Source organism: Polypterus senegalus, chromosome 3 (assembly GCF_016835505.1).
Source record: "Polypterus senegalus isolate Bchr_013 chromosome 3, ASM1683550v1, whole genome shotgun sequence".
NCBI classification, from domain to species: domain Eukaryota; kingdom Metazoa; phylum Chordata; class Cladistia; order Polypteriformes; family Polypteridae; genus Polypterus; species Polypterus senegalus.
Window position 1 is genome coordinate 70735149 of NC_053156.1, and position 22934 is coordinate 70758082.

The 22934-nt window shown below is 37.6% G+C and overlaps 1 protein-coding gene across 8 annotated transcripts in view; it reads right to left on the reverse strand.

Moving 5' to 3' along the window:
• The window catches only part of lama2 (laminin, alpha 2), an 852572-nt gene that overhangs the window by 481666 nt on the left and 347972 nt on the right, over nt 1–22934 (reverse strand). For all 8 annotated transcript variants that reach the window (XM_039747473.1, XM_039747472.1, XM_039747479.1 and 5 more), the window contains exons 10-12: nt 18832–18992; nt 13642–13782; nt 91–264 (exon numbers count right to left, since the gene is read on the reverse strand). In XM_039747473.1, coding sequence (XP_039603407.1) covers nt 91–264; nt 13642–13782; nt 18832–18992 — 476 coding nt within the window. The remainder of the gene's footprint in view (nt 1–90; nt 265–13641; nt 13783–18831; nt 18993–22934) is intronic.

Genomic DNA, 22934 nt, shown 5'->3' on the forward strand with positions numbered 1-22934 from the left:
AGCAAACATGAAAGCAATTTTTCTCAGTGATTAAGGATAATTAAAGGAGAAAATTCTACAGACAGTTTAATTAATAATGTTTTGGAATACCTTGTTGCCCAAGTATGCAGCCGGTGCACTCCAGTAATAAAAGAAAGGCGACTCTCTTTGTATTTCTTCACTGTTAAGGTGGACTTGTAGATCCATACTATTGGACTCATGGATGACAGGAAGATTTTTAATACCATCTGAGCCCACAAACACCCATCCAGTCATGTCCATCACCTGTAGTGTGAAAACAATAGAAAGGAACTGGTACCTAAGCGGTAGAGGATTTGTTAAGCTTTTATTTATTTAAAGAAATATTCATTTACTTTTCATTTTAAAATCCATGAATTTAAATCAGGGATATAATTTTGAACAAAATTAATCATTAAAAAACATAAATGCATATACTGTAGTTACAGGTAAATGGAACACAATTTGTGCCAAAATTAAATAAATAACAGAGTAATTATGAAATAAACAATTACATGAAAAAGTGCAACATGATAATAAATTGAGAAAAAAAACAACTACTGTAAATAAAAGTGGTCCCATTTTCATGAAATACATCATCATCATCATCATTTTGTTTTGGTTTTTAATTTCGTTACCTTGCATTTAATGACTGTTCTTATTTAACAAAGAGGCTATTCTGAATGATACATTGCAAATGGAATGCCAGTGCCAATAATTTCAAACTGTCTCGATTTCGGATGGTCTTGTCACTTGTGAACCTAAACAAAGATCATCTGGCTGAATGTATTTCTATTGGTTTGCTGTCCTCTGCTGTCAATTACATTTTCCTAACTGCACTGAGCACTTGCTAGTTGTAGATTAGGACAGAAAAGAAAGTAGTGGAAAAAATTGTGTTGATTGGAATTTAAATTAGAAGCTTAATTGTTCATAGGATGCAAAGACATTATCTATGTACAAATAACCTTTTAATCCCAGACATTTTCCAAACATTAAATACTGTGTATGTTTCAGATACCCAGCCTGAATCTATCTAGAGATAGATAGATAGATAGATAGATAGATAGATAGATAGATAGATAGATAGATAGATAGATAGATAGATAGATAGATAGATAGATAGATAGATAGATAGATAGATAGAGTGTCTGTCATTGAACAGAAAGAAATACAGTTCAGTGTTAGGGGTTTCAAAATGTTGCTTCTACAATGCAAAATCTAAGATAAAATACAGATATAATACACAGCTCAAAATCAACTTTTTCCTTAATACAAAAATGTATAATAGTGACGCCAAATCTCAGCCTAGTAGTACATTTATTGATAACACTTAGTACACCCTGGGGACTAAACTTAAGCTTCAGGAGCTTAAATAATAGTAAACAGTGATTATGCATTCTACTAAAACTTCATGTAAAAGAACATGAAGCTACTGATGGAACCAAATTATGAAATCTAATGGCTACTTGCTATTCAGAAATTTATGGGTTCCACTAGCCATAAATCTGATGAGATCTTAAAGTCGAAATGAAGACCAATCTGGGGAAAAGAGATTCCTAGAGATATACATGATTTTATCTTTCATTTTGAGTATAATCATTAAAAAATACATAAAAACAGAGTTAATGTTTGCAATAAATCTTAGCACTGTGCCGCTCAATCAGTAACTGGAGTGACATGAAGGTTTTTAGAAGATTAGAACAATGGAACAGTGCAGTAAGTTTAAAAGCAGGGCTGGTGTATGAGGTGGAGTGACAACGCACTTTAGCAAAGATGCCATTTTCTTGTAAACTCCATTTTTATAAAATAATAATACAAACAAATATGAGAATTAAGTATGAACAACAAAAATTACATACACATCTGTTGCCTTATTCATATTGTGATGTATGAGTCCCCGTCTTGCACCCCAAAAAATAAGGCTAAGTCTCAGTACTTTAGCAAAACCAACTTTATTCAGCTTGAAAGAGGAACAGCACAGTTATTTATTGTAGCGGGGTATACCACTCTCCTATATACAGACACAGCAATCAGGCAGGGTCACGGCCAGGTTAGTGGCCAAGTAATACTGGACCCTGCATTTATAGTGTTCCTTGCATCACCCATCAACGGCAAGCACTTATAGTGCAATCGCGATCGACTCGGATCTGCTTTAGCTGTGAGCCGCTGCAGCATTGGGAGCCAGCGTTTGCCCCGGCAAGGGATAAACTGTCTTCCACAGATGCAGTGATCGCACTTCAGGATGCTCTTCAGCATGTCTTCCCATTGGGGGAGTCAGAAACCTTACAGAATGCTTAAAATTTGAGAAATATTTTCATTTTAAAACTTTTACATTTTTCAGAACTCCACACATGTAGTTAGCATCAGAGAATCAAAGCAGCATATGAATATTTCAACTACAGGTCAGCACGATTCTGGTGTTTATATTGCTGATTTTCATATATCATATTGTGCATATACATTGATTATACATTTTTTAAAAATGTCGATTTTTTAAAATTTATTAAGGTGTCGGTCAAAGGTACAATGTCTGTTAAACATCTCTTATGTTTGCACTGCATGTGTTTAGTTAAGAAAAAGGGCAGGTGCCTTTTATCTTGCAAAAAAGAATTTGAAATTGCCCAGACATTTACAAAAACAGCTGAGTTTTGCTTCACATTTAAAACAAAATAAAAGCATTCAAAAGCATTTTACATTCAATGGTAGGCAAGTAAGTCCCAGAATTTAAAAGGAGTTACAATTTAAAGAGAACACTACAGTGCGATAAATAGAGAGCTAAAAAAGACAATTGACTCCAGTGCTAAACATAAGGTTTCTGAGAGCCACAGTTAAAAAGGATACTAGGAATGCCAAAAGAAATATTGCGGAAAAGGTGTTAGATTGTCAACTTTTGTAAAGTGTTCAGCTCAGTTGATCTTGCTTCCCTACAGGACAGCCTGAGACTTTACGGGATCTCCCCAAAGTTGCTAGATATCATGGCTGACCTGTACACTGGTACTATGAGTGCTGTGAAGAGTGGAGGCAGAACTTCTGTGTTTTTCCCAGTTGATTCTGTGGTTTCTCAAGAGTATGTTCAATGGAGTGCATGGACTGGATGTTGGGCAGGGTCATGGGGTCCAGTGGCTGTGAGACATCTGTTGGTGAAGAAAGACTCACTGATCTTGACTTCGCTGATGATGCTGTGATCTTCGCGGAGTCAATGGAAGCTCTGATCAGGGCTCTCGAGGGACTAAGCGAGCAGTCAAAGTATCTGGCTTGAGACTGTCCTGGATAAAAACCAAGACCCAGGCCTTTAATGACCTTTTAAGCACAGCCATTGGCAGTGTGTCTGTCTGTGGAGAGAATATCAACCTTGTCGAGAGTTTACTTACCTCAGCAGTGACATTCATGTCTCTGGTGACTCTCCCTTTCAAGTCACTAGATGGATTGGAACAGCATGGGGTCGCTGTAATGGGGTGTGTAGCACTACCGATACCTTTGCAAAAGGACAAATGTCCAAGTCTGTAGAGTCTTGGGGCTTTCTGTTTTACTACAGTATATGGTTGTGAGACATGGATATTGTCCAGTGACCTGAGACAAAGACTGAAATTCATAGGTACTGTGTCTCTTCTGAGAATCCTGGGGTACTGCTGGTTAGTACTGCTGATGAGTACTGCTCATTGTTGAGGACCCAAGTGGCTGCACAAAACCTAGGGGAAGCCGAAATAACACCTTGCTGCGGCAAATAGACAGTCATTTGTTTTGTCATGTGGTGGGTGCGCAACACGCTATACCAGTGCATGCTCCCAAACCTGACCTGAACTGATCTGTTGCCTTTACCCATTATTGTTATTTTGTTTTAGTTTTAGATTGGCCCAAGACCCTCTGGGCTTGCATGCTTTAGCTCTTCACTGTGGCTATCTAAGCAGATCTCATTGTGAACAAATATTGCTTCTATTTATTGTTACTATTGTGAAGTTTATTACTAGCTTGTTTCATTATTTTTGTAATTAATGCTTATTTGGATCTGGCAGAGCTTTTGTACATTTAAGAGGAGAGTTTATGTTTGGGCAAAGTGATTTCTGTATTTATCTTTTCATTCTGTCATTTGCTTTCAATTTTCAGGATATTGATTTGTTTCTGTACTTAGTTCTCATTTGTTTCTGATAAATCGGTCAATTGTTTCAGTTGAATCAGTCATCTCAAATTTATGTAGTGCCACAAAAACATACATTACAAAACACACTTTTTTCCCGTTACTAGCATCTAACACTTGGAAAATGTGTTACATTCTATACTCTCAGAAAACAATGAAAGCTGATGAAAAACTGCAAGCTTGAATGGACTTCCAAAGGAAAAAGCAACATTTGTACAAACCGAGGAAATGAACCATAAGAAACATGATGGCAGTTTAAGCTGTGTGGCATTGAGCAAGCTACTTAACCTGAATTCTCCAGTTGTACAACTATGTAAACAATTGCACTGAACATGTATTAATAAATCAACTTATCACTTTGGGCAAAAGCACTATAAAAATAGACATTTTTCTTTTGCTTGCTTTATAAAAATGTGGTATAAAAGTATTACTTCCCAGTAGTAAATTTTAAATTTTACTTTGAGACTTTGACAGGATTGTTTTTTGAGGTTATCGGACATAAAGAGCCAGCACTGTAGCAGGGTTTAGCTCGAAAGTCAGGGTTTCAGTCCCAACTTAATTCTATGAGGAAGCAACATAAGGGTATAGTCAAAGTGGAGCATATATTATTTATCTTGACTTTCAGAAAGCATTTGATAAGGTGCCACAAGAGAGGTTGGGCATCAAGCTAAAAGAAGTGGAGGTTCAGGGTGATGTTTGTAGACGGGTGCAGAACTGGCTTATTCACAGGAAACAAATGGTGATGGTGCGAGGAACCTTATCAGAATTGGCTGACATTAACAGTGGTATTCCAAAGGGGTCAGTGCTAATGCCGCTGCTATTTTTAATAAATGTAAATGATTTGGATAAGAATACATATAAGTAACAATCAGATGATACCAAAATGTAAAAATCTAGGATCCATTGAATCATTACAGTGGGACTTGAACAGCATACAGGCTTGTGCAGATTTGTGGCAGATGAAGTTTAATGTCAGTTAATGTAAAGTATTACATGTTGGAAGTTAAAAACGTTAAGTTTGAATACACAATGTGATGTCTGAAAATCGAGAGTACACCTTATTAGAAGGAATTAGGAGTTGCAGTGAATTCAACACCATCAACTTCAAGACAGTGTCCAGGAGCCATCGAGAAGGCTAACAGAATGATAGGTTATATAGCATGATATGTAGAGTCCAAGGAGGTTACGCACAAGCTTTATAATGCACTGGTGAGGCCACATCTGGAGTATTGTGTGCAGTCTTGGTCTCCAGGCTACAAAACGGACATAGGAGCGCTAGAAAATGTCCAGAGAAGAGTGACTAGGCTGATTCAAGTGCTACAGAGGGATGAATTATCAAAAAAGATTAATAGAGCTGAGCCTTTTCAGTTTAAGCAAAAGAAGATTAAGGGATGACCTGATTAACGTGGTTAAAATTATAAAGAGAATTAGTATAGTGCATTGAGACTGTCATTTTAAAATGAGTTCATCAACAACATGGAGACACAGTTGGAAACGTGTTAAAGGTAAATGTCAGTAAGTTTTTCATTGCACAGAAAACCATAGATACATGGAATAATCTACCAAGTAGCTTGGAAGACGGTTAGACTTTAGGGACAAAACTAGACTAGATATTTTTTTAGAATTAAGTGGATAGGACTGGCAAGCTTTGTTGGGCTGAATGATATGTTCTCATCTAGATTGTTGTAATGTTCTAATTTTCTAACTTCACTGGTGCCTGTGTGGAGTTTACATGTCTTCCTGTACATCCTCAAGATGTAAATTAGAGATTTTCAACTGGTCCAGAGTGTGTAGGAGTACTGATATGCCACCTCATGCTGGCTAATAACTTAATGCTGTAAACTGGGTTCAGTGACGGATGAATTACCAATTGCAGTTTGTAAATTGGTTAATTGAAATTTCTAACTAATTTACTTACTGGTATAGTTGATAATTGTGTGAAGTGGAGGCAGGACCTCTGTGTTTTTCCCAGTTAATTCTGGCGTTTGCCAGAGATCTTTTCTTGCTCCTACTCTGTTCAATGCTTGTTTGGACTGGGTGTTGGGCCAGGTCGTGGGGCCCACTGGTTATGGAGCATCTGTTAGTGAAGAAAGATTTACTGATCTTGACTTTGCTGATGATGCTGTGAACTTCGCGGACTCAATGGAGGCTCTGATCAGGGCTCTCGAGTGAGGAGTTAAAGTGTCTGGCTTGAGACTGTCCTGGATAAAAACCCAGGCCTTTAATTAGGCAGAGCCAGAAGCAGTGTGTCTGTCTGCAGAGTGAGTGTCGACCTTGTCCAGAGGTTTATTTACCTTGGCAGTGACATTCATTTCTCTGGTGGCTCTTCCTTTGAAGTCAGTAGATGGATTGGAGGAACATGGGGGGCCGTGAGGTTGCTGTAAAGGGGTGTGTGGCGCTCCCGATATCTTTGCAAAAGGATGAAGGTCCAACTCTTAGAGTCCTGTTGCTTCTTCTCTTGCTGTATGGTTGCGAAACATGGACACTATCCAGTAACCTGAGACTAAGACTGGACTCCTTTGGTACTGTGTCTCTCCGGAGAATCCTTGGGTACCACTGGTTTGACTTTGTGTCGAATGAGCAGTTGCTCATGGAGTCCCAAATGAGGCAGATTACCTGCATTGTGAGGGAACGTCAGTTACGGCACTATGGCCTTGTGGCGCGATTCCCAGAGGGTGATCGTGCTCATAGGATCATCATTGTTGGGGATTCGAGTGGCTGGACCATGCCAAGGGTTTGCCCACGTAACACCTGACTGCGGTAGATAGAGGATCATTTCCGGAGGGTGGGACTGGACCACGTGTCTGCCTGGGGGGTTGCCAACCGGTATCCCAATCTGTTGCATTGTGTGGTGGGTGCGGCAATGCACTGTACTACTGCATGCTCCCTGACTTGACTTGACTTGATAGTTGATAATTACAGTATATTAGTATATTAGTGAAGTTAAAAAAGGTATATTAGTAATTTAGGCTCTGGTAAAAATATTCAGTATAAAGGATAACAAAATTCCTAGAAATATTTAGTCCAATTCTGGGTCACAGCCAGTCAGACCATATTATAACAGCACTGGGTTCAAGGCAAGAACCAAATGAAGAATGAAATCAGCTCATCATAAGGACCACTAATTTGCAAACACACACATACACAAACATCAAGCCAATTAAGCAGATTAAAATATTCATGCCTGATATGCATGTTTTTGGTTTATGCACGGAAAAGGAGTATCCATAGAAAAATGTACATAGATGTGAGGCATTTGTGCAAGCTATACATTAGGTGTGAAATTTATATCCTGGTGAGATGCAGTGGCAGCAGGTTTTCTGTCCAACCACTTTCTTAATTAGTAATCAGTTTCTAATACAACACTTTCTGCCTTAATTTTAATGAACTTAAATTTTCAAAATTAAAAAACATGTTTCTTTTTTCCTTAGGCAGCAGCCAAAAAATGAGATGTAAAGCAAGCCAACAGATGGCCAGCTAACTTGATTCCATTTGCTCCTACAGTGTGAGTTTATCATACATTATCCATTTCAATAGAATATCTGAAAATAAAACAATGACGTTCCAAGGAATTTTTTCAGAGCCACAACAAATTCTGAAGATGCTTTCAGGAAAGAAAAAAATCAATAGTTTTGGAAATGTCCGTTGTGGTAGAATCAGAGGTCTAGCAAGTCACAAGGATTAAAGAAGAGACTACTGATTTAGAAGGTTGAAGTTAAAATGGTGACTCTCCAAGAACTGACTTTGAGACCTTTAACTGCAGCTCATCTGTTGTCTTGCTTTAAATCTCATTACTGCTTGGCTGTTGGTTAAAGAAAAAATGAAAAAAAAAATGTTTGGAGTTTTTAAAAGCATGTAATTTTAAGTTAAGGTAAACAATTATGTTCCATTAGCAAAAGCGTTGGGTTATTAATGAAGAAGGTTGTTGGAACAAAATCTGTAGTCAATGCTGCCCTACATAGATAGTGATCAGTGTCCATATTTATGAAGCATCTGAGGTTAATCTCAGAATGACTGAATTTATTTGTCAGTTTTTTATTTTCCTAATTTAGAAAACTACTTATAATTGCACCAGGATGTATGAGAGTTCATGAGCTGTTCCAACTGGCTAGAAGGTGGCATTCACACAGTGATAAGCAGTTACATTCCAATAACAGCAGAATGTTTTGGAAACGCCGGTCAGATGGAATAATATTCATAACAAATCTTGTAATTGCTCTATTGACACACAGAAGCCATGTAGTTTCAACCGAAATGAAACTTTTGGCAGCATTACATTTTTTCACCCTCCGGAAAAATGCAGCTTTGCAATAATGATGATTTGGGTATGTTACAATCTACCATTTCTCAAATTTTGCACCAAACTTTCAGCACCCTTCCAACACCTGAAGCAATACACAGATTAATGCAATGTGAGGTAATGTTAAACCAAGATACATTCATGCAGATCGCTGACTTTCCTGGAGTTGTTGGTGTGATTAATTGCACGCATCTAAAGATCATTGCCTCAAGCATGGATGAGCACTCCTATGTGAATTGCAAGTGACATCACAGTATCAATTCACAGGTGGTCACGGATTCAAACTGTATTGTTCTTGATGTTGTTGTGAAGCTTAGAGCAATATCCTACCTTATAATGTTCACCTTCTTCTTCTACTATTATTATTATTATTATTGTAGTGCAGCCTTAGCATTAGTATGACAAAAAATCACAAAATGTCATCATAATTTCCAAGAAAACTACAAAACACCTTCATGAGTGCCATTTTGATGCTTGGGGTGCAGTAAAATTGAGACGTCATAAAATCTCAAACGTGAACTCCTACTCCTTGCCAAGAGTGGGTTCGGGATGCTTCATAAATTTTTTTCATATCCTACCCTTGTCATGGTTATTGGATGCAGACAAAGAGAGCTGCAGAAGATCTCTATACTCTCTTTGAAGGGCTTCCACCTGATCTGGAAGTGCTTTCAATGCACAATGCTGTGGCACCAGAAGTTCTCCCAGGTTTGGCATCAATAGTCAGAGTTGGTAAGAGGTGGACAAGACTACGTAGGAGTAGTAGCAGGAAATTGAAAAACCTTTTACTTTAAGTTGCAGTCTGAAAAGGAGGAAATTGGAAACCTGTAAAGGTGTTGTATGGAGTAAACACCTTGTTTGTGAACTGTGTTATGCAGTTGTATCTGGGGGTTTGGGAACTACTACAACTTCTCATGGTCACCATATATGTATGTATATGTATGTGTGCCAGAACCCAGCCACAAGGGATACACAAACCAGTTTGTTTCTTTGTACTGGTACCAAGCATGGATGGGGAGGGTTATGTCAGGAAGGGCATCCGGTGTAAAATTTTGCCAGATCAATATGCAGACAACAATACACATTTCAGTACAGGATTGGTTGTGGCCCAGGATAACAAGGGCTGCCACCAGTACTGGTATCCAACAGGGTGCTGGTGGAAATTGGGCTACTGTTGGCTGAAGGAGGAAAAGAAGAGGGGAAAGGTGTGTCCAGAGGAAGGGGGAGAAGAGTAAGGTAAACAAAATGGAAGTAAGGGTTGGAACTTTGAATGCTGGCAGTATGACTGGTAAGGGGAGAGTGTTAGCTGATATGTTGGAGAGAAGGAAGGTTGATGTATTGTGCATGCAAGAGACTAAACAGAAGGTGGGTTCCAATTGTTCTACCATGGTGTGGACTAAAGGAGAAATTGGGTAAGGGTTATCCTGAAGGAACAACATGTCACGAGTGTTTTGGAGATGAAAAGAGTGTCGGACAGAGTGATGATTATAATGCTGGAAATTGAAGGTGTGATGATAAATGTTGTTAGTGCATATGTCCCGCATGTTGGATGTGTGATGGATGAGAAAGAAGATTTCTGGAGTGAGTTAGATGAAGTGGTGGACAGTGTACCCAAGGGAGAGAGAGTGTTGATTGGAGCAGATTTCAATGGACATGGTGGTGAAGGGAACAAAGGAGATGAGGAGGTGATGAGTGTGTATGATGTCAAGGAAAGGAATGCAGAAGTTCACCTTGTAATGGATTTTGTGAAAAAGATGAACATGGCTGGGGTGAATAAATATTTTAAGAAGAAGGAGGAACACAGGGTGGTGTACAAGAGTGGAGGAAGATGTACACAGGTAGATTATATCTTATGCAGGTGGGTCTGAAGGAGACTTGAGGCTGGAGACTTTAAAAGTGGTGGCTGGGGAAAGAGTATTTATGCAGCATAAGATGGTGGTCTGTAGGATGACATTGGAAGTCAAGATGAGGAGGAAAGTGAGGAGCCAAAGATCAAGTGGTGGGAGTTGAAAAGGGAAGACTGTAAGGTTGAGTTCAGGGAGGGGGTATGACAGGCATTGGGTGGCAAATAGCTGGATGACTACAGCAGAAGTAGTAAGGGTGACAGCAAGAAGGGTGCTTGGCGTGACATCTGGACAGAGGAAGGAGGATAAGAAAACCTGGTGGTGGAATGGGGACGTACAGCAGAGTATACAGAGGAAGAGGTTGTCAAACAAGACGTGAGATAGTTAGAGAGATGAAGAAAGTAGGAAGGAGTACAAGGAGATAAAGTGTAAGGTGAAGAGAGATATGGTGAAGCGTAAAGAAAAGGCATATGATAAGTTGTATGAGAGGTTGAACACTAAAGAGGAAGAAAATGACTTGTACCGATTGGCTAGACAGAGGGTCTAACCTAGGAAAGATGTGCAGCAGGATAGTGTGATAAAGGCTAAAGATGGAAGCATACTCACAATTAAGGAGAGAGTGTTGAGCAGATGGAAAGAGTATTTTGAGAGGCTGATGAATGAAGAGAATGAGAGAGGGAGAAGCTAGATGATTCAGAGATAATGAATCAGGAAGTGCAACGGATTAGCAAGTAGGAAGCAAGGACAGCTATGAAGAGGATGGAGAATGGAAAGGCTGTTGGTCCAGATGAGATACCCATGGAAGCATGGAGGTATTTAGGAGAGATGGTAGATGAGTTTTTAACCAAACTATTTAATGCAACCTGGGAAGTTGATGTCTGAGGAGTGGAGAAGAAGTGTACTGGTACCAATTTTTAAGAATCTGGGATATGTGCAGAACTGTAGTAACAACAGAGGTATAAAACTAATGAGCAGAAAAGTACAGTATGTAAGAGTGGTACACTATATGTATGAGGGAGGTGTAACAATGGTGAGATCTGAGTAGGAGTGACAGATGCATTCAAGGTACAGGATGGATTAGAGTATATCAGGGATCAGCTCAGAGACCTCTCTTATTTGAAATGGTGATGGACAGTTTGACAGACGAGATTAAACAGAGATTAAACGCCATGGACTATGATGTTTGCGGATAACATTGTGATCTATAGCAAGAGTAGGGAGCAGGTCGAGGAGACCCTGGAGAGGTGGAGATATGCATTAGAGATGAAAGGAATGAAGGTCAGTCGGAACAAAAAAGAATACATGTGTGTGAATGAGAGGGAGGTCAGATGAATGGTGACGGATGCAGGGAGTAGAGTGGGCCAAGGTGGGTGAGTTTAAATCCTTGGGATCATCAGTACAGAAGAGAGGTAAATAAGAGTTCAGGCAGGGTGGAATGGGTGGAGAAGAGCTTCAGAAGTGATTTCTGCCAGACGGATATCAGCAAGAGCGAAATGGAAGGCGTACAAGACACAAGTAAGACCAGCCATGTCATATGGGTTGGAAACGGTGGCACTAACCAACTGAGTTAAAGATGTTAAAATTTGCATTGTGTGTGACAAGAATGGGCAGGATTAGAAATGAATACTTTAGAAGGTCAGCTCAGGTTGGACGGTTGGTAGACAAAGTCAGAGAGGCGAGATTGCGTTTGGTTTGGACATGTGCAAAGGAGAAATGCTGGGTATATTGGTAGAAGGATGTTAAGGATGGAGCTGCCAGGCAAGAGGAAAAGAGGAAGGCCTAAGAGAAGGTTTATGGATGTGGTGAGAGAGGACATGCAGGTGATAGGTGTAACAAAGCAAGATCCAGAGGACAGGAAAATACGGAAGAAGATGATCTGCTGTGACGACCCCTAACGGGAGCAGCCGAAAGAAGAAGAGATGTGTTGGATGTATGTGTGCCAGCCTGTATTATATTTTGTGGAATTTCATTTACATTAAAAGAAGCTTCAATAAAACAAACAACTTTCCGATGATTATAATATTAATAGAGGGACTGAGAAGTTATTTTGTGCTTTGGAATAATAACCCTCTGCAGCTTTAAAAAAGAGAAAATGCCTCAGAAATATGCCACACATTGTGCTGCAATTTCTATTAAAAATGACATTTCCTTCCCAAGGCGCTTTCCTTGCCTAGTTTCACTCTGAAGCCACATCTTGAACGTATGAAATGTGGGCATAAAACAAGAAACCACTTTTATTCTGTCATTTTCAAATTACTCCTTTGACCTGCTCTCAGAGTCGCACATACCAAATAATTTGCAACCTGAGGTGAAACTTTAGTGAACTAAATATGGAAAAATGTTTAAAATGTCAGTCAAATTAATATCTTTCCTCAGGGTCAGTACAATTAACAGAAGTAGCTTAGAATATTGTAGTAAAGCATAAACCAGCTAATTACATGTGATTGTATGCTTCACATGACCCACCTACCCTAAAAAAATATGTATTTTTTCAAGGACATCAAATTCCATAATACTTTTGCATACACAAAGCAATTTACCCTCATCTTAAGCATGCACTTTACTAGTTCAAGAGATTTCAAAAATATGTTTTACTATAGTGAGATAGAATGGAATGGTGGCACCAAGTTAAACGATGCTGCCACACAGCTATAGGACACTGGGCTCTAAGAATCCTGATGTCATGATCTACTATAAACTTTCAGAGTTTTTTTCTGAAAACTCTGGCTTTCCTCCTACCAGAGTGTTTATCAGAGCATTCAATTCAACAGCAAAAGCCCAAGCCCTGTTCCTTTAATATCGCATGCTGAATTGAGTGACATGTTCGCCAACATCATCCATACAGTTACTGAGGACAATAAACATGATTTTATGGCCTTGGATGGGAAGCTTCCCTGGACAGGTTGAGAGTCACATGCACACCTATATTCAATCACATTGAGCAAATGTAGACTCACTAAACAACCTGGCAAGTATGTTTTTGGAATGTAGGAGGAGTAATACTGTACCTTCAAACATTCAAATCCTGTTACTGCCAGAAGGTATCCCACTCTTTTGGGCCTTTGAGCAAGACCCTTAACCCAAAAATTGCCCCAGGGGTATAATACAATGACAAACCCTGCACTCTAAACCCCAAAAGGTCATATGAAAAGACAATTTTCCCTTGGGGAATAACACAGTATATCAAATCAAAAAAAAAAAAAATTAAGTGAAAAAACTAAGATTCATACTTCTCCCCTTGGAACTACAAAGGAGCATCACTGATCACTATGGCACAAGCTGTCCATATAGTCACTTCTTTCTCTTGATATTACACTTGTGGTATTAGCATAAAAAGTGAAAGAAGTTTCAGCCAACCTTATACTTACATTAGCATATGCCCATTGGGATCCAGAACATTCACTTGAGACATCAGAACAGAAACATTTCTCACATCCATCAGCATTTTCTTGCAAAAGATTAAGAAATCCTGGTTTGCAGTGATTACAGTAGTCTCCCTCCACATTTTTCTGAAAAAGTCCAACAAAACAATGACTTTAAATCATTTAGAAATATTCCCTTGCAATTTCTCATGTTTAGAAGTCTTCAGGGGGACTTTCTGACTATGTGGTGTGTTTTCATGTTCTCACTGATAACTGATAACTCATTGGTTATCAATCCTTACAATACAATTTTTACTCGTGTCCAGATTGTCTTATTAGCCAGCATAAAGTAACTGATACCACATCTGAAACAGCATGCTAAAGATGAGCAATAATTAATGACCTACCTGTTCTGGATAATCCTATCTTCATGCTATGTTTACTAAGGGAATCATCATTATTGTTGTGCCAGCAAACTGTACATCAGTTTGACATTTATTATGTCCAAAGCTGCTTATGAAGTCATTTTTCACCTTCTTGCCTAATTACCAAAGCAATAATTTAAAATTAAGGGCAGCACTAAAATTTCACAGCAGTTTGCAAACTTGTGCAGGGTAGCAAAGGCTGCAGGTTTTTGTTTCCATCGTGCAGATATATATATATTGGCAAATATGATCCCTTATTTAAATGGAAACCTTTTGAAAATTATTTTTCTTTTTATGTTGATCTTTTAATTGACATAACACAACACAGATTCTTCTTTAAGTTAAGATAACGGCACTGTGATTATTTTCTTTAGCTTTACCATATATTCTCAAACGTTTCCATAACATAGCATAATACAATAACTTACTATGAAGTAGGGATGTAAGGGTAGCAAATGACAGAGGGCCCTATAGAATTCCTTAAAAGGTCCTGTTAAAAAAGTCCCTGCAATGTGACTCTTTCAACTTTAACAGAATTGAGCACCCCAAGGATCATTATTTCAAAGGTGTATGGGCACTGATAAGGAAGGCTGGAACAACTGAAGATTGCAAAGGAGATCTCAATCCATTAGATGGCAACAGGGGGTTCTTTCTTATTATGGGCAAAAACAGGCCACCTTTCCTATGCCTAGCCCTTAAAACATTAGCTGAGGAATTTAGAAATGTGACACAACATGAGAGAGCTCTAGGTATATCGGCCCAGTATTTGTAACTTCAGAAGTAGGTTTTATGGTTATGCTGAAAGTGATCTTAAGATCCTTCTCTTACCAGGTCGGTGAACTTTGACTCAGAAGTGGAAATAGAGGAAAAGGCTCCTATGATGGGAGGAAGAGGAGCCGGTGTGGAAGTAGAATGTCATATTTGGAGGAAGGCACAAAGGCAGTGACATGGGAAAGTGGGCCAGCTACCCGACAACAGCATTAAGGCCCATAATCTGTATAAGAAGACCATGTGAATTATCAAGCCTCTGTTTTCCTTTGTATGCTTGTTCTGTGTTATTTCCTACGCATTATAATAAAACCCTTTCTAATGTATTTAGGCCTCCTTGTTGTTGATTTGAGCTCTCTGAAGAACAACCACTCTGGCCAGATAGGGTGTTAGATAAGGTATGCAAACTTACTCTTTCAACAAAGCGACATGTTTTGTTGTTATTACTTTGCAAAAAAGAACCATTTGTTTCTCATTTGCTATATATTTATATTTTTTCAAAATCCTATTTAAGTTGAGAACAGATCTGATATGATTTGTCTACGGCGGCATGGTGGCGCAGTGGTAGCACTGTTGCCTCACAGTAAGGAGACCTGGGTTCGCTTCCTGGGTCCTCCCTGCGTGGAGTTTGCAAAGGGCATGTTCTCCCCGTATCCGCATGGGTTTCCTCCCACAGTCCAAAGACATGCAGGTTAGGTGCATTGGTAATCCTAAATTGTCCCTAGCGTGTAGGTGTGTGTGTGTGTCCTGTGGTGGGCTGGCACCCTGCCCGGGGTTTGTTCCTGCCTTGTGCCCTGTGTTGGCTGGGATTGGTTCCAGCAGAACCCTGTGACCCTGTATTAGGATATGGCGGGTTGGTAAATGACTGACTGACTTACTTGTCTAGGATGGCAAAGTCGCACAGTAATTAGGACAACTGTTGCCTTGTGGGCACAGCATCCTAGTTTCAAATCCTGTGCCTGGCTGTTGTCTGCATGTATTTTGCATATTCACCCTGTGTCTGTGTAGATATTCCTAGTTTTTGTCCCACATCCCTAAATATGGTGCATGGAAAGTGGATTGGCAACATTAAATGGACACCTAAATTGATGAATGATCAGTCTTGATTTGGGTTTTTAAAACCAACAAAGGCTAATAACAGGTTACCCACCTTCAAGACTTCAGTCCTAGAGGTTACATTTACTCAAAATATATATGCTGAACTTGCTTGCAACCAATTTCCTAGCATTAATGACTTCCTCAAATGTGAAAGTATTATCATCACTTTCATGGACATTTACACATTAAGATGTTAACAATAAAACGCAATATGGGATTAACTGCTATATTGTTTACTTACACCTTACAAAGTTTTACTTATTAATATATTACCAATGATTCTGTGATATGATACCATAAATGTAATAATAAAATATGTAGCATTAGTAATATTCCAAGTTTCAAGGTGACAGTGACACACATTTTGGCCATTACTCTCTTCATTGAACTTAGCTATTGTACTAAATTAGTCTCTACATTTAAGCAATGTGTATCTGCTTCAATGAGATGTAATTATAGATATGCTTCGTTAACACGTCATTGAGGTCAGAAAGAGTTTCATTCTTTATTGTTAACAGCTTTTCATTTTTTATGAAATGTTCTATTCCAGTGAGTTGGGCCTAAGTGACCTGGCAACAAGTATTTTGACTACTGAAGGAAATGAAGGTCTACGGTACAATTTTTTAGATGTAGAACCTAAAAAGAATTCCTAGGCATTCAAAATGTGCATGATTATGTTGGGCTGTCAAGACATTTCAGTATGAGGCAGGCTAATCTTGACAATGTGACATCGATAAGTGGCCTAAAGAAGGCAATACTATAATAATTCTAGATACTTTTTTAAATTCTTGCTAGTCTAAAGTAACTTAGTATTGTTTTTTTGCAATAACAAGTGTAACAAAAAGACAGACTACTGATTATCAATTTCTGTATAGGACAAAGTGTATTATATGAGAATATTAGGAATGACAGAAATCTAGAGAAATAAAAGATTCTGAAAGATTCAGGGAATGGTTTAAGAGGGGATACATTTAAAAGAAAAAAGAGATAGGAAAAGAGAGATACAATGGAATGATGAAACAACTCTAAAAGCTAACTACATGAAGGGAAACTTACAATGAATTATATGTCTAGTTTTGAAAAAGTGGGACCTCAAAAGTGAGATTAAGAGAGATATTAAGTTAAACATGCAGTGCTTTGGGACTAGAAAGGGACCAGCCTTAGTTTTCCTGGGAGAGGTGTGGCCATAAAAGCTGGGAAAACCTAAGGGTGAATTTTTACATTTTGAAGAGGAAGATACAGCTTGGTGCCCTGAAATCTCTAACACGAACCAGTTTATTCAATTGTGACTTTCCAAGGGAAAAAATCGCCTGAAAGAAGGCAGGCCCACCTCTTCTGACTGTTCAAAAGCTTGCCCAATCCTCAATTAGAGACCATTCACTAAAGAAGACGCACTAGTGTGGCTTGATTCAACGATTTCAAATTCTTGGATTCTATTCTAGCTCTGTTCTAGCTCCTAGGTCTGGGAAGGCATATCTATGCCTTAGGTATCGGCATGAAATCCTTGGACCCACTGTCAGACCCTATGCTGGTGCAGTGGGTCCTGGGTTCCTCCTGGTGTATGACAGAGCCTGGCCTCATGTGGCGAGTATGCAGGCAGTTCCTGGAGGATGAAAGAATTGGCACCATTGACTAGCCCACATGCTCGCCAGATCTAAATCCAATAGAACACCTCTGGGACATTTTGTTTAGGTCCGTCTGACACCACCAAGTTGGACCTCAGGCTGTCCAGGAGATCATTGATGCTCTAGTCCAGATTTGGGAGGAGATCTCCCAAGACACCATCTGCTGTCTCATTAGGAGCATGCCCCCCAAACTCCCCCACCCACGACGTTATCAGGCATGCATACAAGCATGTGGGGGCTATACAAACTACTGAGTATGATTTTTAGTTGCAGCAATGAAATTTCAACAAAATGGACTAGCCTGTCACATTATTTTTTTACTTTGACTTCTGGGGTGTCTTTGCATTCTGCCCTCTGTAGGTTGATAATATTCACTTCCATCAAAAAATGTAGCAAGCTGGCATGCTTTTCTCCTAACACACAGTATAGATATCCAGCATGATTTTTTTTTCCCATTGAGATCAGATGTGTTTTCAAACTGTTCCTTTAATTTTTTGAGCAGTTTATATATATATATATATATATATATATATATATATATATATATATATACACACACACACATACACACGATTTATTAAAAAGGTATATGTCTGCAGTGACTGGCTTTTTTTCCACATGTGTGATGATGGCGCGTTCAAAAACTGTTTTTGCTAGTCTGGTGACGGAGCTCTGATGCCAAAGCCAGTGTCCAATTCAAAGTCAATGCTTATCACTAGGCCATTCACCTGCAATCAGTATCACACAGCATGCTTCTCCAACTGAAGAGTGATTCTCTATCAAGCAAGGCATTGATCACTCTAATAGGTACAAGAAGCAGGGACACGCTCTGTCATTTTATACTTTTGCTACCTTTTCAATTGCACAATGTGCAGTGAAAATGGCTTCAGAGCCTAATAATGAATAAATGATGTATTTTTACAGCTTAGAGAATCAAACTTTGAGCTTTACAACTTTTTGCCTCTAGTCCATACCATATGTATGGAAACCCATATAGCTTATAATTGTAATAAAATGGGCTATTAAAGCAATAACACTCACTTGGCTTCAAAATCCAGGAGAACATTTTGTGCTTTACAGCAGCAGTAATAGATGATATTCCTTAATTTATGGCTAGTATTACCAAGGCCCTACAGCTACACTAATGAAATCGAGGAGCTAAAATTTACGGCTTTAGCATTTTAAACTGACACCAATAATTATATTTGGTTCCTCACTAAATGTATTTCTGAATTCTCTTAATGAATTAATCTTCTTAATATTATTATTTTGGAACCTACCTTGCAAATACATGGCTCCACACAAGGATCGGAGTTCAAGCTTCCATGAATGCTGCAGTTGCATGCAATGCAGTTTGGAAAACCAATAAAGCCAAAAGCACATCTGTCACAAGTTGCTCCACTGTAGCCATCTTTGCAATCACAGAAACCAGGCTGGAGATCTGTTATAAAAAATAAGTGCAGCTCATTTTTGTCTGTGTTTCTATGAGAAACTACATGGTTAAGGGTCTTCTTGCATTATGACTGAGAAGAAATCACTTCTCACTGGGTAGAATCATAAGGTGAAAAAAAATGTCACATATTAAAAGTTAAAACCATAAAGCTGTTACTCATGATGTGCCATACCAAATTAAGCCTCAATGACCAAAACAGCATATATATTTTTTCCAAGTATGTAATTAACTTTCACCCATTTTTCTATATTCAATAATATAGTAAAATATTTATATTAAATTAATTAATTGTAAATCCTGTTAAAACAAAATGTATGTTGCATTTATATCAGAAAGAAATCAGTTACTGAAATAACTTTTCTATAAATAAATAAACAAAATAACATTCTGTTATGTTCTCCCTCATAATTTAGTATCATTTTAAAGTATGAATGTATTTAAAACAAAATGCAATCACTTACATTCTGTCACACTTGTAAGCATCAATTTACTGTATATAACACTAAATAAATCAAATGTCAAATTGGAAAATTAATTTAAATTGTTGTGGTGTTGTCCATGCAGAAATAAGCAACTCTGCTTGCCTGGGTGGCTGATCCAGCCATACTGAGACCATACAGTTTGAACATAAAAGAACAAGGAATAGCAAAAGATATCAATAAAGAAACAAACTCCGATTTTTATAACTGAAAGGATCTTTAATCCAATTATGCAACGCCCCAACTCTTTTCATAGACTAGTTACACTCAACCTATCTGAGTAGTATATAGAGGAATACTTTCACTGAACTCCCCAGAGACTGCTTTTGTGAAAACTTCTCTCACTCTCTCTAAAATGACCTTTCTAAAATCTTTCATTCAAACTAAAAATGATGGGTTCCTGCCTCTTTGAGAAACTGAAAGCTGAGATCCAATCTGTCAAGCTCAGTACTGAGCATGTAATAAGCAGCCATTACTTCATGAAGGGAACTTCAGTATCTAAAGTGTTGTACGAGAAAGAGTAACATTTTTCCCTATGAAGTTGCACATGACAGAGCAAAGTGCCTAACTGAGGAAAACACTGCACACCACAGACAAAGGAAACACGCAGCAGAGAGAGAGAGTACATGCCAACACAAGAAGAATCCTCCACTTAAACCCAGAGCAACAACAAAGCAACAACTGCACAAAATATCGGACATCACCTTTAAAGACTTAAAACTATTCATCTGCGCCAAGATAAACTAAACTCTAAATAGCAAGTACATAGCCAGCCACTTCTATATGTTTGTCTGTCTAGTCTGTCTGCATCCTATCATATACATCAATATATCGGTAGTTATCATATTTGTATATTCCTTTGGTTTGTCAATAAATTATATTATTCCATATCTTTAAAGGAGTGTGCTTGAGTTATCTAATATAAGTCTAAAGGTTGCAGATTGCCTTGTACAACAGAGAAAGGTAAGGTAAATAATGTAGGAGTCTTATCAAATTATTTTATCAATTGCCAGCATTGACCTAGGCAAGACTGATAATTAATTCACTGAGTTAAATCTCTCTTTTTTCATACATTATTATTTTTTTGTATCCCCTGGTGGACAAGTTAAAAATTCATATTCCTTTTCTACAACACAGACAAGAAACATTTGTGTTTCATAAAGATTTTTCCTATTTTTTTGTTATTACATTTTAAAATCAATTTTGTTGGATTATGCAATTATTTGACTGTAAAAGTGAACAACTCATCATTGATGACAGTGTATTGTGAAAAGTGTTATAAATGAAGCAAAGATGACAATGAGTGATCACTGTGGCAGACAATACTACTTCGTCTATATGATACCTGTGATATCTGCCAGGTTGGAATATTCATTTTTAATAAAGCACTATGAGTATGATAATGAAGTGTTGTGGGAAATTCTGCCCAATGCTATATAATATTGGAAACTAAAGAGACCAAATGTTCATCTTACTGAAATGTGTACTTGCTTGGTTGCATTAATTGTTATATACAGCTTTATCTATTTTTATGTTTGCAGGATATTTGGGTGACATTTGTAAAGGTTAAATTCAAACGAGGCAACAGAAGGAAATCCTAGCTGTAAGCCATATTGTTTCTGGAATAAGTATCTAAATTAATTAAACAAAAAGATTACATCAGAATAGTTTGTGGCTTTATAATTAAATTCACAGGAGTAAATATGTATTCCTATGATTAAAAAATAACCAAAGCCATAGTCAGGCTATGTTCCTAAAGATCGTATCCTCTTTTTCCATTTTATCCTGAACATCCATGTAAAAGCATGTATAATTGGAAAACTGAAACTGAAAAAATAAGTAAAAACACAAACTTCATTTGTGGATTTATCAGAAAAAAGAGATGCACTTCAACATCACAAGCTGCAGCATAGATGGCAAGTTATCTTGGCATTGCTTTCCTTAAACATAACCAGGAAGCCTTAAACTTCAATGAAAGAGGATTTATAACCAGTTATTAATATATAACTAGTCTTTTTATGAATATAGTGTTTGCTTCTCTGTTTAAAAATGTATTCATCCTTCCATTTTCTTTTCTTTTGATCTAAAAGCCTTCTATAATGTTATCTAATCCTAATCTGACTTTATTTGGATTTATTTTTAGACAGTTAAAAATGATACTATGTTGTATATACAGTATAAAGAACTATAGTTTTCTACTGTTTATATGTTTATTTTATGTAAGTCTGTATTAGTTTATTTTGTTATATATTCATTATTATGCTAACCTAATTTTAATTAGTTTTTCTTTTCTTGCAACTATATTTAGACATCTTGTATGGGTATGAACATGTGTTATAGAAGTAAATGTTTTTAATGGTTAAAAGTTGCCCTTATGAACTTTAATAAAAATAATGGATTTTTCTTTTGTTATGGATTTTTCTAAAGTTGAAAGCACTTTAAATGCAGATATCCAAACTGAGAAAAATGTATTTGAACTTACTTATTTGAACCTCAAAATTCCATGTTATGAAGGATATCCAAGCAGAAAAAGAACATCATAAACTGTATAGCTTTATTATGGACAAGTAAAAGACAGATGCTTTATTATTTAGAATGCGTTTGAAATGTAAAGCAAAGCAAATATGTGTTCCTATATTTAGAAAATATGATATAAGTTATTAATCCTAACAGCACATATGCATACTTGTGTATTTATAAAAGATGTGATGCATTTGTTTGACCAGAAGCACATAATTCAGTGAGCTGGTTCCTTTGTTAATTTGGTCAATAGTAAGTGGCTCACTCATGTGACTTCTTTTATGTAAGATAAAAATGAGGAGTGAGAGAAGGAGGAATTTTTTCATGTTTGCTTTATATAATCATTTTGTAGCAATTCCTTCTTGTGTTTAAATTAGGAATGACCTCTAACAGAAGCAAGTTTTGGTTCATGCCTAGGAAGATCTTCTTACTTGCTACTTAAAAAATCTCTCCTTTAAGACTAATATTGATTTTAGTTCTGCCTAGTTTCTGATTCTTCTTCCTGTAGTCTTAGCGTTAAGAAATCAATAGCTCATCACTGCGTATAACCATAGGAGAGGTGTAAGAAATACAATGGAAGGAATTAAATGAACACAACAAAATAAGGGGCTAGTGTATTCTTTGCAAATCCATATTCAGAAAAATCTTTGCTCACTTTTTAGCTCATTTATATAAAAGATTGTTAGGTAGCAGGATAAAATGACCAAAAGGATGAGTACTTTAAGACAAAAGGAATGCTAATACCCTATATGACCTACTTTATTTTATCGTTATATCTGTTTTACTCGTTTCTAAAATCCAAATTTCTCCTCATTATCTCATGTCAGCTGTCACTCCTTTACCCAGCATTTAGCTTTGCCATCTTTTTCAGTTTTAGCCGACCTCTAATGAGGAAAACCTTTACACTAGCCATTGCAGTTCTCACTCTAGA